This window comes from Diadema antillarum, unplaced genomic scaffold (genome assembly GCF_040938485.1).
Source record: "Diadema antillarum isolate AM-2024a unplaced genomic scaffold, OU_Dant_1.0 seq00000581_RagTag, whole genome shotgun sequence".
In the NCBI taxonomy this organism is placed as follows: domain Eukaryota; kingdom Metazoa; phylum Echinodermata; class Echinoidea; order Diadematoida; family Diadematidae; genus Diadema; species Diadema antillarum.
In genome coordinates, this window is record NW_027271515.1 from 273,869 (window position 1) to 289,928 (window position 16,060).

A 16,060-nucleotide genomic window follows, 5' to 3' on the forward strand; every position below is an offset into this window, starting at 1 on the left:
TAACAAAACATGACAGCTTGTAATAGACTCTAACAAAACTTGGAGGCGGTCCTGAGTGGGACGTGACTGGAAATAAGTGTAGTCTGGCCTGAACAGATGTGAGAACGACATCTGATAGCTACATGTGCACTGGAGCGAGGACTGCAAAAAACAAGATGAGAATACAGAAGAGAAAATGAGGAGACTTTATCCCATCTACCCACAGTGCACTACATTTCAGGCAACAGGCAAATGGGGCTGCCATGGCTGCCGGGAACATAGTGTAAACGTAGCATTAGCTACCCAGTAGAGAAATATTTGGCCTGTTGATGTGATTGCGTAATGATGTCAGCTTTCTAACTAGAGAAGTGAAATTGGTGATTTATTTGATTGAGATAAAACTGAAGCAGGAAAAGAGGTTCAATTACCAGCAGGAACAGTGCATGCCTGTGGTAAACATTTATCAACATGGACATGAGATAGAAGAGAAAATGGGTAGAATTTTGTGTATACATATGTACATAGGATATCCTTTGTGGATACTTTTGTTTGGTCATTGGCAAAGGCTGGTGCTGTGTCCAATATTGACCTGGGGCCCATTTCATAAAACTTGTTATCAGTGACAACTGCCACATTTCTATGACAAATTTGCTCTCAGCCAATCAGATGCAAGGATTTCGGTAGCTTGTCACATCTATGACAACTTGTCACTGATGACAAGTTTTATGAAACGGGGCCCCCGGAGGCACATTCGAAACAAGATGATCAGCTGGAATTTACTAGCCGGCTTGTGACAAGTGGAATTCACTTCCGAGATCTGTACTGGGGTCCCAAATATTTGATGCAAACAATGTTATCATTATGAATTCAAGAGTGATATTGCACGAGGGTGGTAATTTGTACCATGCATTTAACATAGCACCAAACCTGTATTATGTTCTGTGCTAAAAACATGCATGGTAGGGGACTGCTTGCTGATGATAATGCATTGTACATGTATAGTAATATCTGTTTGATGGTTGACTGGTAACAGTTTTGATGCTGGAGAATAAATTGATTGTGAATGATTCAGAATTTTTAGAGGTACATGTATGTGTAATGTTCAGTATTGTAAGTTTAACCCGTTGAGGACGGGCTGATTTTGCTACAACACGCATTTCCCATAGACCCCTGCTCGAGTATACTCGGGACTCAACGGGTTAGCGACTCTGATCTGTCAGGTTTGACATTTAACCTTACGCGTGCATGTGGTGTGCTCAGGCGCTGAGGCAAACGGCTTGTTCAAGCTGCTTTATCAGCGTTCAGTTATCTATCCGACCTTGACCAGCTGTGTGGAATATAAGCAAGTTCACTCAGGTGTAGCAATGTCCCTCAGTCCAACAAGAAGGCAATGGTGACTCAGTGGAATAGGGGGGGGGGGGGGTAGATAAACTCTTCATTGACGCTAATCAGCAAAGAAAGCACCCTAGTGTGGAGGCCAGCTGACAAAGTACAGTCAACCTTGCCTATAAAAGTCAAATCTATTTGCACTGAAGAAATAACTTCGACTTAGAGAAATTTCGACTCAATTAAGAGGGAATAAAATCAATAGAGAATAAGAGAAGAGGACTTGAAAAGTACCTTCATCTTTGGTGATTATTCGACTTACGTGAGATTGACTTAAGCAAGGTTGACTGTAGTGCAATGGCAAAACTAAGTATTGATGAGCACTGGGATTTCATTCATTAAATGCAAACACTTAGAATAGCTTTGTGTAGTAAATCACAGCTACATATTGTGACCAAAGATGATGATCCCTGCATACAGGTTGTAGATGCATAATGCCAGTCTGTAGTTTCCAGTGTATATTCTTGTATGGATAGGCAAGTTATAGAAAAGTATACAGTGCACTCCCGTTACAACGAACACGGTTATAACGAAATTTCGTTATAACGAAGTAAATCTTCTGGTCCCAAAATTATCACCATTAAAGTCTATGGTACACAGTTCACTTATAACGAACACGGTTATAGCAAAATTTCCGTTAAATAACGAAGTCTTTTTCGAGCGCCACAGACAAAGAAAATCAAAAGAAATGTGCTCCGTTATAACGAAATGCAAATTGCTTTCGAAAATACGTAGCGGAAAGAGCATTTATAGCGTCTCTGCATGGGTGAACGCGTCACACCACTGTGTGTTCGCTCCTCGTGTCACGCACAGTTTCTGAGGGGAACTTGCATTTATTAAATTGTAATGCAGTTATCCCATCACATTTCACATAGCTTTCCAGTGTATGATGAGTATTCAGCAAACATAATATGATATATATACGTGGTTCCTTGTTTTCGTTATATATTGTATTTGTTCGGTTATAACGAAATTTCGTTATAACGAAAGAAAACTGCCGGTCCCGAGCATTTCGTTATAACGGGAGTGCACTGTACTGTAAAAGCTGTTATTTTCGCAAATGAGGAAGTCACAGACATTTTCGCAAGATGCTGTTTTCTCTATTCGATGCCAGTACGTAAATTGTACCCAAGTGTGTGGCAATATTTTTGTGTGATGTTAAATTCGCAGCCCAACAGTGACTTGCAAAATTTGTGAAAATTAAACTCTCGCAAAAATAACAGCTGTTACAGTGTGCACAGTTGTGTGTTAAAGGACAAGTCCACCTTCATATACATGTGGTTTGAGTGAATGCAACAATGTTAGCAGAACACCTCAGTGAAAGTTTGGGGAAAATCTGACAATCCGTTCAAAAGTTATGAATTTTTAAAGTATCTGCGCAGTCACTACTGGATGAGAAGACTACTACAGTGCATGATGTCACATGCGTACAACAGTATAAGGAAAATAAAGAGAGAATTTCACAAAACTTAACTTTTGGAATAAAGTGCACATTTCCTCGACTTGTTACTGACGTATGTTAATGGAGGGTCTATTTTTATAATGCCTCCACAACACAATTTTGCAGAAAACTTTACATAAATTGATAATTTGTTTCCAGTATGCATGTTGTCTGTTTACCTTGAATTACCATGCTGAGTTTGCACCGATATGAATAGTACCTGACAGAGAAGAGCTGATGTAATTTGACTGTCAAGGGGTCAGAGGTCATAAGGTCAAGGTCAAAAGGCTATGATATGTGGTATGTATACATGCATGTTTTCGCAGGAGTTGTCTCAATGATCTGTATTGCATCCAAACACATGCCTAGATTCCTCTGGGGGAGAACAAGAGCAGCCTATGTCTAGACTAGATGGTGACTCTGTGGAAGGAGAGAGAAATGAGGTCCCAGACCCGGGACGGGACGTCATCCAGGAGATCGCAGAGGCCCAGGAAGCCGGGCAGGCAGGAGCCCCTCCTCCGCCGTCGGACCACGAGGCGGCCATCTTGCAGAACCTGTCACTCGACTTCGGCATTGATCCCGACGACAGCGACACGGTCAAGATCATGAAATTGATGCTGCAGGATTCTCTCTCTGTGGTTGTAAGTCACATGCTTTGTCTGTTTCAAAGATGCTAATTATTACTTTTTTGGGGGGTAATATTTTGTACTTTCTTTTTTTGTGAAGAATACTGTAGGTTTCATTGAAAATACTGTATTGCAACACATGTCTTTTGTAGGAAAGGTAGAAATACTGTTTTCCACTCAAAAAATGTGCTTTTCAACCTTTAGAATACTGTAAAAGTGGATATTTTTGGGCAACTAATTTTTCGTGCTCGGCGGGGTAAGAAGAGTTTCGCATGTTTTTAATTCCACGGAATCAAGACATCGACTGCTGGAACATTTGTATGGTTTCAGGTTTGCGCGAAATGCGCGAAAATTTCAACACTGCGAAAATTTCCACTTTTACAGTACTGCAATGCTGCTTAAAAAGTTATTATTCCCTGCTGCATGTATGTCATATATAGAGATATTGTTCATCAGTACCTGACATGCACTTGGTAGAGAAGCAGACCATTTTTACCCAGACTACTTCCTACTCATACATGTGCATACTGGTAGTTGGCAAAGGTAGTTTACATTTTGTCTGGTATATCTTGAACAGCTGTGTGCAGTTGTTTTGTCTGCGGGTGTCAGACTAAATGTCAACAGAGATATCTCAGAACATGATATTGAATGTACAGTATGTGACAATGCCATATGTCAGGAACCAGGAGTCAGTGAAATAATGGGCTGGATGTATTGGTAAACCTTAAAATGAAAGAGATTTGTTGATATCATTTGTGGGCGTATGTTGGTTATGAGACTTATAAAGGTCTGCATAGTTATGTAGTAGATTACATACTAAAAACAATTCCTTCCGAGAGAAAAGACATGTTATAAGAACCTGTGTATAGCGGCCACCTCTCTACAATGGCTATTTTTTCATCTCTCTTGGGTGGCCGCTATAGACAGGTCTTACCATTTTAAAAAAAAAATCATATTATTTCCAAGCTGGAAAAAAGAGGGCATCAGTACACAATTTCCAGTAAATAGCCACATGGTGTCAGATCTCCTACAGGCTGTGTACATAGGCGCCCACACAAAGTGATCATATGTGTATGTGGAGCTACAATTTGTAGAGCTCTGCCTCTGCATTAAAGCAATAGCTCTAACACAAAGCAAAGATCTCTTAAACCAAATGTTGTTATGACCTCTCTTTGTGGTCATAAAATCTTTTGTTTGAGCCTCAAGAGCTTTTTCTGCATCACCAACCAACCAGTCTGAGGCTGTCATTCTGAAAGTGAGGCATGTAATGGGAGAAAGAAGTTAGAACTTCATTGACTGAATCCCAATTATGTTTGTTCTTCACGCAGGTTGTGATCAACATGTCCTTGTGTTGTCTAATCCTGCTTGGGAAGGCTATCCAGCACATTGTGTTTGGAGAACTCAGGGTCATAGAACGTCAGGTAAGATAGTGACCTTTGGGTTACCTTCTGCATGTCTGCTAGTCCCCGTACCTACCTACCTACCCCTCCCTTCACTACTCTTGAAAGATTAATAAGAGCCCCTGCTCTCAAAAGACAGTTGGGAGCTCTCTAATAATGTGCATACACATTGTAGACAGATATTGAGGGGGTATGTTAATACAGTGAAAGAGAACAAGCCCCAGTTTTAAAGGGATGGTGTAGTATTGGTGGAGTTGGAGGTTGAGATTTTAACTCTTTGCGAGATACTATGAAACCACATGTGAAATGTTACAGAGCATACCATTCTAATAGGAATTAAAAGTCTATTTGATGAAAATGGGTTTTGAAATGGCTGAGATATCCAAAAACAGAGTAAAACAAAGCGATCCTAATAAAAGATAGGTCCCATCTTTTATTAATATCTTTTCTTTTTTTTGGGGGGGGGGGGTGGGAATATCTCAGCCATTGCAGAACTAATTTTCATCAAATCAACATTGAATTCCTCTTTGAATTACATGCTCTTTCTGATTTCATAAGAGGTTTCTCATTATCTCACCAAAAAGATTAGAAATCTGAAACTAGGTCTCAACCAAAACTATACCATCCCTTAAAATGTATTTCATTAAGCAAGCAGGCGATTTGATCTAATTCTTGTACAGTAATCATAATGTGGCACCTACTAACTTGAAATCAATTGCTCCAGGAACTGTAAACAACTTGCCAGTGGAACTCCCCTTCATGAATGATTGGCACTTGAAATACTATTCACTATTGTCTCATTTAATTCCCTTTGCTTCTATATACAGTATTGTGCTCTCTAAAAATGATGTAATATTATGCCAGCTGTACATTTCATGCACCACTTGCTCTGTGTCCTTCACAAATAGAAGCCATGTATGTGTCTCAAAGAAAAGCAGTCAGTGTTTACAGAATCAAGGATCTTCAGCTGAACTTTGATCATTTGAGAATCAAACAATGCATTTCACTGTATTGTCCTGCCAGAAGCATTTTTATCACATCCTGCCCTTCAAACTAGCATACAAATAGAAATCATACACATGCAGTTTTATAATGTCAAAAATTTGATCTTCTACATATGAGAATTAAGTACTTCAAAATTGCAGTCTCAAATATTTTTCATCTCATCTGATGTTTAGACAGGTGGCATATGTTTATATTAAATGCTGCTTGTAGATCAGGGTATTTGCAGACTTGCTGCATTTTATATAAAAAGATTATAATGGTTTGGCATTGTAATGTAATGTACATGTATTTAGGCATGTGGCCCAAATTTTTCCATATTGATGTCATAGAATCTTTTTGTACTTTTCTTGCTAAACAAGACATCTTGTGTGTGGACAAAATTTGTGCATTACAGTGGTATCACTACTATTGCAAAACAGTAATACGATTGAGTGCAGTGGCAGTGACTGTAGAGAAAAGAAAAAAAATCCAAACAATGTCATGTTCCCTTCTCAACATTTCTAAAGTATACAGAATAAGAGGATAAAGTTCATGAAATATTTCTGACAATTTTTGATCTGCATTGTATACAACTAACTTGTAATTCGACATAGCATCATGGTCGGAACTCCTTTTTTTGTCTTCGTCTTCTTTTTTTCTAAGGAGTCTCTCCTGCAAAAAGTACCTTATGGTTATGCTTATGAAATAGTGCATCACGTAAGTCTGCATGGGATTGTGTGTGAATATCCCCTGTGATAGTACTGGTAATGATTTTTTTTTGTTTTTGTTCATCTCACATACAGCACCTACGTGACAAGCTGTGGAACTTCTCGTTCTACAAGCTGATTGTGGTGTTTGGAGTTCTCAATGTGCAGACCCTGGAGGACCTCATCCTGTGGGTCAGCTGGTTTGCTATCCTGGCCTTCCTTCATGGGTTTGCCCAGCTGTCTAAGGAGAGATTTGAATATGTGAGTCCAGTTTTCTCCACTGAGATTTTTCTCCTCTCCACCACTAGAGGGCGAACTATACAATGGTGTCAGTGATTTCATGGGGGCTGCCATTACCTACTTAGTAATGGCAGACTTTGCGTACTGAAGTAACATTTTTACGGCGCGTATTACGCAAACTTTTGAACTTTTACGCAAGTATGCACGTCTAGATTTGGCTGCTCTTCAGTTCCTCGTTTGCTAGCGTGTTAGCATGAGGGGTGAGCCTTACGCCTCGTCGTCTTCCAAGTGCTCCCAAGTGCTCACAAAGCAATAGTACAGGGCGTATGCATACTCCGCACTCTAGCAGTTACTGGGGAAAAGCTCTTTCGTTTTCTCCCATGTCATGTGATCGTATTCAGTAAGGGAATTCACTTTGACTGGCACTCCAGCTCTCTTCCACTTTGAGGCCATTTTTGCAAAATATTCAACTCTCAAGTTTGACTTTCTCCAACTTAAGATGTACTTTCTCCAACTTAAGATGTACTTTCTCCCAATTAATATATAGCTTTCTCCAGCCAAACTTCATCTCTAAACAATAAACTGAATTGAAACACAATTGAAGTATTCATGGTCTTTATCATTGGATTATACTTCATTTAATGTTGTTACATGTGTTAGAAAATCAGGCTAAGACAGCACCAATGCCCATCTGTAATGGTAGATCTGGACCGTGGCTACAAAGGAACATCATCATCCTTCATGCTTGTGTTGTGCGCGTGTTCAGACGATTAGAGCCTCCAATATGCTAGGGGACCCAGGCTGGAGAATCTGCAGTTTGAGAGATGTTTGGGTTAGAAACTACGACTGCACTTTACAAAACTGTAAATGCTAGCATATTGCAAAACCCTTCAGATTTACCAGCTTTGCCATAGGATGCATGAATCTTAGTGTCCAGTTTTTATGTCTTAGGGTCAGCAGTGGTCAGCTAGATGGTTTTTGATGGTACACTTCTTTTTTTTCTAAAAGGCAAGAAAATTAATTTGCAAAGCAGTGTGAAACTTACAAATTCTTGTCTGTAGCTGCTGGTTAATTTGCTACTGTCTATTTATGCTGCAATGTATGATACCCGGGCTGCTTGGGTTGGCTCTTTCTGGCACGCCACTCTTCCGCTTTCCACTTCCATTCACTCGTCCCACATCAGTCATCATCACCTTGATCATCACATACTGATGCTCTGTACCCACACTCTGCTCTATTGCTGGTACGGTACTCACGCACACAAACTTGCGACGAATCACAATCAATTACTAGTACGTGTACTGTGTGGTCCACTGTGACTGTGTTCTTTATTAATGCATCGTTTACCTCTGTCTCTCTAACGATGCTACACTTGACTTGGACACTTGAGTTGAGACACGAGCATCAATGATGTTAACACGATGAAATTCTCCACTGAGCTGCCTGCATCAACCTGATGTTTTACGTCCTTACTTGTTATCGAGCAGAAAAAGGTGGAAAAGTGGAAAAGCGGTGCAAAGTGGTAAAGTGGAAAAGCAGAAGAAGTAGGTTGAAAGATTGTGTGCCTCCCCCGGGTCACAATCACAGCATCCCCTCCCGTATTCTGTTAGCCAAGTTCTCTCTTCTGTTTCTACGTACTGCCTATTGCTATATGCGTTTCTAAGATCCAACAACAAGGTGGCGCTATTCCTGTTAAAGGCGAAGGCTAGTAACTGATCAGTGGGAATCAGTGGAAATGCTGGGAGATGATTGTTCCAATCCTTATGGGATTCATTCAAGAGTACATTGTATATCTATTGTTGTGTGAAAATTATTTGCTTCAGAATGGTCTCATATTCAAGTAATGTGCAGTTTAATGCCCCGTCACTGACCAGGGACGCTTACCTGGAAACATTAAACTGCACATTACTTGAATATGAGACCATTCTGAAGCAAATAATTTTCACACAACAATAGATATATGATGTACTCTTGAATGAATCCAATAAGGATTGGAACAATCATCTCCCAGCATTTCTACTGATTCCCACTGATCAGTTACTAGCCTTCCCCTTTAAATATGCAGTAACATTGTCTTTTACTGCAAATAAGATTTTAATTTAACATAATCTAAAAATCAAAAAAAAAATAATAATTTGCACAGTAGTGTGAAACGTATCAATGAATATGCTTGTCTTTTACTGCAAATGTGATTTTAATTTTACATACATGTATCAGGCCTGAACATGAAGTTCAGGAGAGAGAGAGATAGTGAAAGAAAATGATTTGTTGGCACTTTATGACAGTTTGAAAATGTGGTCTTTCTTTCTCAATCCAGCTATCCTTCTCACCTACCACGCCAAACAAGACTCACGGCTTGGTGATTGGATTGCTACTCCTTATCCTGGGTGTGACTGGGTTGCTCATGGCATGCAGCTTTTATCTGTGCTACCAGTTTGACTGGAACTTTCTCTTCTTCATGCTTGCAGAGGTAAAACATTAACCCGGAGAATCTTTATTTCAGTCATTTGTGGCCGATTCCAATTACTAGCACCCCATTAGGTCCCCCTCCCAAGAAGACGTGTTTGGGATGAAGTTGTATTTTAGAGTTGCTTAATTCAGATGAGCCTTATCTAGATGCGGGCCAACGTAAAGATCTCAAAATTTGTATAGTATAAAGATGTATTGTAAACATGGAACTTTAAATCCCTGTCTCTGATTGATGTGTCTGCAGTAGCTTTCTTGTGCACATTTTTTTTTTTTTTTAAAATAATACATGTCTTGAGGGCTTAAATTGTAAGAGTAAGTACTTGGTTTGAATTTTTGTGTGAGTCTGTGTAAAAAAAAAGGGGGAAAAAAGTACTTTTGTAAAGTACTTACATAATTGATTTAAAATATCTGCATGAAAGCCCAAGATTTTGGCTTATAAAAACCAGTCATCTCCATCTTTTCTGTGTTTGATATCTACAAGTCCAAGTGTTCAGAGATCTTTGTGTAAAGCAGACCAGAATTATGCAATTACCTGGCAGATTGAAAGTGCAGAGATTTGCACTTTTATGTAGCACATGAGATGCCAGACCATAGTTTTAGAAACCCAAAGAATACCTAAGTTGCATGATGTTATAATAATAGACATGTAGTATGTGTGCAATAAGTCAACACTTTCACAATTTAGTTTGTGACTTGTTACTTCATAAGCAAGATACGAGTCTCTAAGGAAAACGTATCCATATTTGCTAATTTCTACGAACGCATCTTCAGCAAGTTTTTCTGTAGTTCAGCACCAGTTGTGGAGATTCACAATTTTTGGAATTTATGTACATTGTAGAAATCAGCAATGACATGTGACCACTTCCTCTCCTCACAGAAATTGTTCTTTCCAAAGCTATATAAGGTTTCAAGGTCTGTTGCAATTAAAGAGATTTACCATACGTCTTTAGCTATCTCTAACTGATACTAAAAGGCCAAGTCAATTTGATCGAGGTCTTTCCCAGGAGAGCAAATGGCTAGTTCACCTCTCACTGACATTATGAGGCAAAGTCCAGTCCTGAGTAATTTGTATTAGTACAGTGCTGAAATGTAAGTAGAGCTAATCTCATTTCAGTGGAGCCATTTTTATCCAAAGAAACAAACAAATAAATATTGAAATGAACATACTTAGATGAGTGGCAACATTCATACAAAGAAAACATAATCAAACAGAACTTAAAGATGCTGGTGATGGATTATATCAACTTTCGATGTAGATAATATTTGTCCACTGTTCACTTAACCACAGTGTGGCAATTTTGATTTCGACAAACATGATATTGAAAAACATAATTGTATTGATCACACTGTGTATCATTGTAAATGTTATGTATTAGCTATTTGCATTCAGATGTACTTGTATGATATAAAACATACTTCTTGACAAAGAGAAATTGACAGCAAGTATCAAGATTTACTGTGCAGCCCTGATTTATGATATAGTTTGATTTTTATGTTTTTCTAATAAATTGTAGTTGCGATAGGAGCCAATTTTTGTCCCCGCCGAACGAGTTCGAGCAGGGGACTATGAAACGGGCTCCGTACGTGTGTGTGTCCGTTTGTCTGTCCGTCTGTCCGTGTGTGCGTCCGTGTGTGATCAAAATCTTCAATTTGCTACTTCTCTGTCATTTATGAGCCAATTTTGATTCTGTTTGCTTTATACATGTTAGATAGCACTACATGGGAGCTTTGAAACTTCTTCACAGAATTTCAGTTGTGACCTTTGACTTATATTGTACATTTTGCAACAAGATACTACTCCTTCGCCATTTCTAACTCGATTTCGATTCCGTTTGCTTTATGTGATGGCACTAGGTGAGGGCTTCAAAACTCCTACACAGAATTTTGACCTTTGACTTCTTTGACCTTTGACCTTGATTTTTGACCTATATTGTACATTGTGCTACAAAATGCTACTCCGCCATTTCTAACCCGATTTCGATTCCGTCTGCTTTATGTGATGGCACTAGGTGAGGGTTTCAAAACTTCTACACAAAATTTTGACCTTTGACTTCTTTGACCTTTGACCTTGATTTTTGACCCATATTGTACATTGGCTTCAAAATGCTACTCCTTCGCCATTTCTAACCCGATTTCGATTCCGTTTGCTTTATGTGATGGCACTAGGTGAGGGCTTCAAAACTTTTACACTGAATTTTGACCTTTGACTTCTTTGACCTTTGACCTTGATTTTTGACCTGTATTGTACATTTTGCTACAAAATGCTACTCCTTCGCCATTTCTAACCCGATTTTGATTCCGTTTGCTTTATGTGATGGCACTAGGTGAGGGCTTCAAAACTTGTACACAGAATTTTGACCTTTGACTTCTTTGACCTTTGACCGTGATTTTTGACCTACATCTTATTGTACATTGGCTACAAAATGCTACTCCTTCGCCATTTCTAACCCAATTTCGATTCCGTTTGCTTTATTTGATGGCACTAGGTGAGGGCTTCAAAACTGCTACACAGAATTTTGACCTTTGACTTCTTTGACCTTTGACCTTGATTTTTGACCTATATTATACATTTTGCTACAAAATGCTACTTCTGGCGGGGACATATATTACGCACCGCGTAATTTCTACTTTTCCTTGTTTATTCAAAAAAAATAATACATCAAACTTGTAAAAGTGCAGGCTTCATGTGTGGATAACAAAGGCCTTTAAAATAGCATCACTTTTTTTCTTTCTTTTTTTTTAAACAAATTTTTGGTCACAAGGGAGACTCAACAAATGCATATAATGTTCATGTCAAATGCATAAAGTGAACAGGTATTTTGGTGAGGTTAAATTACCAGATTGTCATTCTGGTATTCAGTTTGTCTATCAGGCTACTCTTAGAATGATTGCAGTACAAGGTCTTGGCCAACTAATCTCTATTCATATCTTCTTTTCTTCTTTCAGTGCTTCTTGGTCGCTGTCAGAGCCATCTATGTACTGGCAAGGTGAGTACAGATCTGGTCAACCTTTGTTGTGTTATGCAGGAAAATTGTGAATTTTGCCGTGCCAAAGCATTTGAAAATCACTGAATGATGATACAAAGGGAGGCTCATGAGACAGCAAAAACATCATGTGACAAAAATGTGTAATATGGCATAAGAATATGAGGTTAAGAAACCTCTGTTTCATTAATATTTGTAGATTAACTTGAACATCATGAATTGACTTTTTACGTCCAGTAATATGTTGCATGTTACTTATGGTCCATGAACATAGTATTGAGCCGATCATTGGAGAACGTGCTATGTATAGGGATTAGAGTTACGTATAGGGAATAGATTTTTGTATGTCGATCCCTGAGATTTAGTCGTTCTGTCTGTTTGTTTGTTTGTTTGTTTTTAACTGCTCTGGTTAGGACGAGGATTAGGATTAGAATAGATTTCCATCTTCAGAGTTGTAACAACCTTGATACCATCAAATCTGAACTCAAGACCTATCTTTTAAAGCAACTTTGTGAATGATATGTGACATATTGTGGGAGCCGAGTGCCTATGAATGTTCTTAATGGATAATTCCTAAATTATGCGAATAATATTATGAAGTATAATTAGAATTCTATTAATAACACTTCGTACAAGCTTTCAGAGGGTTAGCATATTCCTGCGTGCTTTGGCAGAGAGATCACACCAAAGAAATTCAAAGTCTTTTGTTATGATAATGAGTTTGGCACCCCAGTCCCTATAAATAGCAGGTATTCCCACTATTCGACATCTTTTTAAAGTATACGAGGCAGTATCCAAACATTCACACGATCACTCAACGTCAGTCTCCACTAACATTGAACAGAATACGTATCAACAATCATTCATCCGGATCGGTCATATATATCTTACAGGCATGAAGCCAGACAGTAAAGTAATGAGCCTGGTTACGGAAGTTGCGACCGCAGGGAGTATGGCAAATGAGTTGACAGTTTCTGTGACGAGAAGAGAGAGGGAGGGTTATCAAACAATATGTTATGAACCCGCAACGCGTTGGGTGGGACCCTCTTCATCTTGTACTTCATTGTTATTAATAGAATTCTAATTATACTTCATAATATTATTTGCATAATTTAGGAATTCTATTGCATAACACTTCGTACAAGCTTTCAGAGGGTTAGCATCTTCAAAGTAATACGCAGAAACTGTCAATTGAGATATGTTTCAGGCAAATGAAACAAAAAACTGCTGCACATGGGCGTTCATGATAGGTCAAATTTTATTCGTGAGCAATCTGAGTAGTACCATGACAAGGTGTATGTTCCGTATGAACACATGATCACAAGGAGGAAAGAACAGCATAGTTTTGACAGCTTCTGTGAGTTACATACGTATCGTGTCCCCCATCTTCCTTATAACTTGTGAAGATGAGCTGAGAATGGTTGAAGCGAATTTTGCTTCTTGAACTGGCTTAAAATAAAAATCTCGAAAGGTTTTGGCATTGGCAACTCCTCAATGGTAACGCCTTGACTAAAAGCTGCAGTACTCGAGGCACTGCGGTAAATGTGAGCAGAAAACCGATGTATCTATGCCTGCTTATTCAATGTGCCCTTTTACCACCTACACAGGGTAGAACTAGAAGTGATTACTTCTTTGTGAGGTTTTCTAGTAGAAATAAAAAGTTTAGTCACACCGTGAACCTGACGCAAGGGTTCTTTTCGACTTAAGTACTCCATGAGCACTGATAAAACACACAACTTCTCGTTTGTGAGGAAAGAAGACAATTTAATAGATTGGTTGGCAATACCCTTCTTCTATAGTTGTTTTCAATAACTCAACCACTTGAAAGACTGTACTGTCATTAGGAATTGACATTATGTAATGTCCAAAAAACTCAGAGTCTGCAATCTCTGTGTTGAAACAAGAGTCGCCAGGGCAATCAAATTCTCGCTTAGAAGTAACAGTCTTGCATTATTACCTAATGAACATAATTGAGAAACTTAAGAAATGTGGTGGTGTACCATGGTTTGGGAGGTTCTACCTTTCAACACATGTACTACAAACGGGTGCTTTCCCACGGAAAACCCGTCAGAAGAGGGCAGCACAGATGACAAGGCTGATCGATACGAATCTAACTTAACTGTATTTTCCCCTAACACATGCTGGTCAGACAAACATTACGATATTGGTGATAGATGAACTAAATGGCTCAAGCGATTGTTTGCGGCATCAACTAATCCACTGCTTTCAAGCTGAGTTATAATGTTGTTTGGTGTTGTGCCATGAATTTGCGCTGAGCTCGGAAGTGTGCTCTGAAATTCCTAATGCTCGCCAACGTTCGCTGAGGTAGGTCAGGCAGGGAGGTGGGAAGAGATATCTCCCTGGGTCAGGCGAGTAACCTCAGCTCGGGCATTGGAATGGGAAGGGGAACCAGGCAGTCCCCTGGTAGGAGGGGTGGGGCTGCCAGGATCGCGGGTGAGCGGGAGCCACGATTGTGTCCTCCACAAAGGGGGTGATCGAGACTGCTCTCTGGCAGTTAATATTGTCCCTGCGGACTTGGGAAGGACCCTGGAAAGTAGGCAAAAACAAAGTGGAGGAAAAACAAAGTAGGGATGTAAAAATTCCCATGATATTGAAAAGGCATCGATAGCCTTAGGGGTCTTGTTCCCAAGACAAGTACGTAACCAATTTCCTATTGGCACTGGATGCGAAAAGATCAATTTCGGGTCTGAAGGAAGGTATAGATAAGAGCAACGAAAGTATATATTAGGACAAAGACTAATTTAATTCTTCATATCTCTCCGAGATAGATTAATTATCTGCTTCTATATGAGCAACACCAGCCAAGTGGGAAACAGGTAGCCAAGAGTAGCGACCCAGCGACCACGCCCAAATGTCATATGACAGCTTATTAAGTAATGGAATACTACCACTCATTTTCCTGACGTAACTGACAGCTGCACTGTTATCTGACTTAATATGAATGTATTGCTTATGGGAGGTGTTGCACAGGGAGGCAAGGCCTCGATGAATAGCCAGTAATTCTAGTGCATTGATATGCAGATTAGCTTCCTCTCGAGACCAGACACCTTGAGCAAAGGAATTATCATTTACACAGAGTGTACCCCATCTTGAGGTGCTGGCATCTGTACGAATATTGTCAATGGATGACAGGAATGTCGATGCAGGACCCAAATTCCTTGCATGGCAAGGGAAGCCACCAACGAATTTCTCCAATGGCATTATTGTTTATTGAATTAAAGAGATGCATCAAAATTACCACCTGATTCTTGCACTGCTTTGGTTCTGCACGACTCTAGAACACGATAATGCCAACGACCCGCCGGTACGGGGTCAAATGGAGAAGAAAGAAACCAATGAACTTTGCTAAATCTCGAATTTTTGTCGAGGGAGACGACAAAATAGGATGCCCAAGATTCCTTATCTTGTCTTTTTTTTTTTTTTTCGTCTAGATGGCTCGCCACCAAATTAAAGCCTGAGTAGGTCGGAGATGTTGTGACTTCCCAAAATTAATGACAATCCCAATGATGCCAGTAAATCCAAAACACAGTTCGTGTTAGCAATACTCTCCTCTTTAGAGCGGGCAAACAATTAAAATATCGTCCAAATAAATCATTATTCTCATGCCTCTGCTTCTAAGAGAAGCAATAACGGGTTTCATTCCTTTAATAAATACCCTTGGCGCTGAACTTAACCCAGAGGGTAAGCAAGTAAGACAATAAAAACGACCATTCCACGTAGAACAAATACTTTGATAATCTTCATGAATAGGAATGGAAAAATATGCATCCTTGAGATCCAGTGACGTTAAGTAGTCGGATTGCATTGATTAGGATTTCTTTAA

At 39.4% G+C, this 16,060-nt stretch overlaps 1 protein-coding gene across 1 annotated transcript in view; it reads left to right on the top strand.

Moving 5' to 3' along the window:
* Positions 1–16,060, top strand: part of LOC139735491 (E3 ubiquitin-protein ligase AMFR-like) — a 32,180-nt gene that overhangs the window by 528 nt on the left and 15,592 nt on the right. Inside the window, exons 2-6 of the mRNA XM_071646246.1 lie at positions 3,176–3,447; positions 4,761–4,853; positions 6,620–6,784; positions 9,081–9,233; positions 12,179–12,219. Of these exons, the coding sequence (XP_071502347.1) occupies positions 3,176–3,447; positions 4,761–4,853; positions 6,620–6,784; positions 9,081–9,233; positions 12,179–12,219 (724 nt within the window). The remainder of the gene's footprint in view (positions 1–3,175; positions 3,448–4,760; positions 4,854–6,619; positions 6,785–9,080; positions 9,234–12,178; positions 12,220–16,060) is intronic.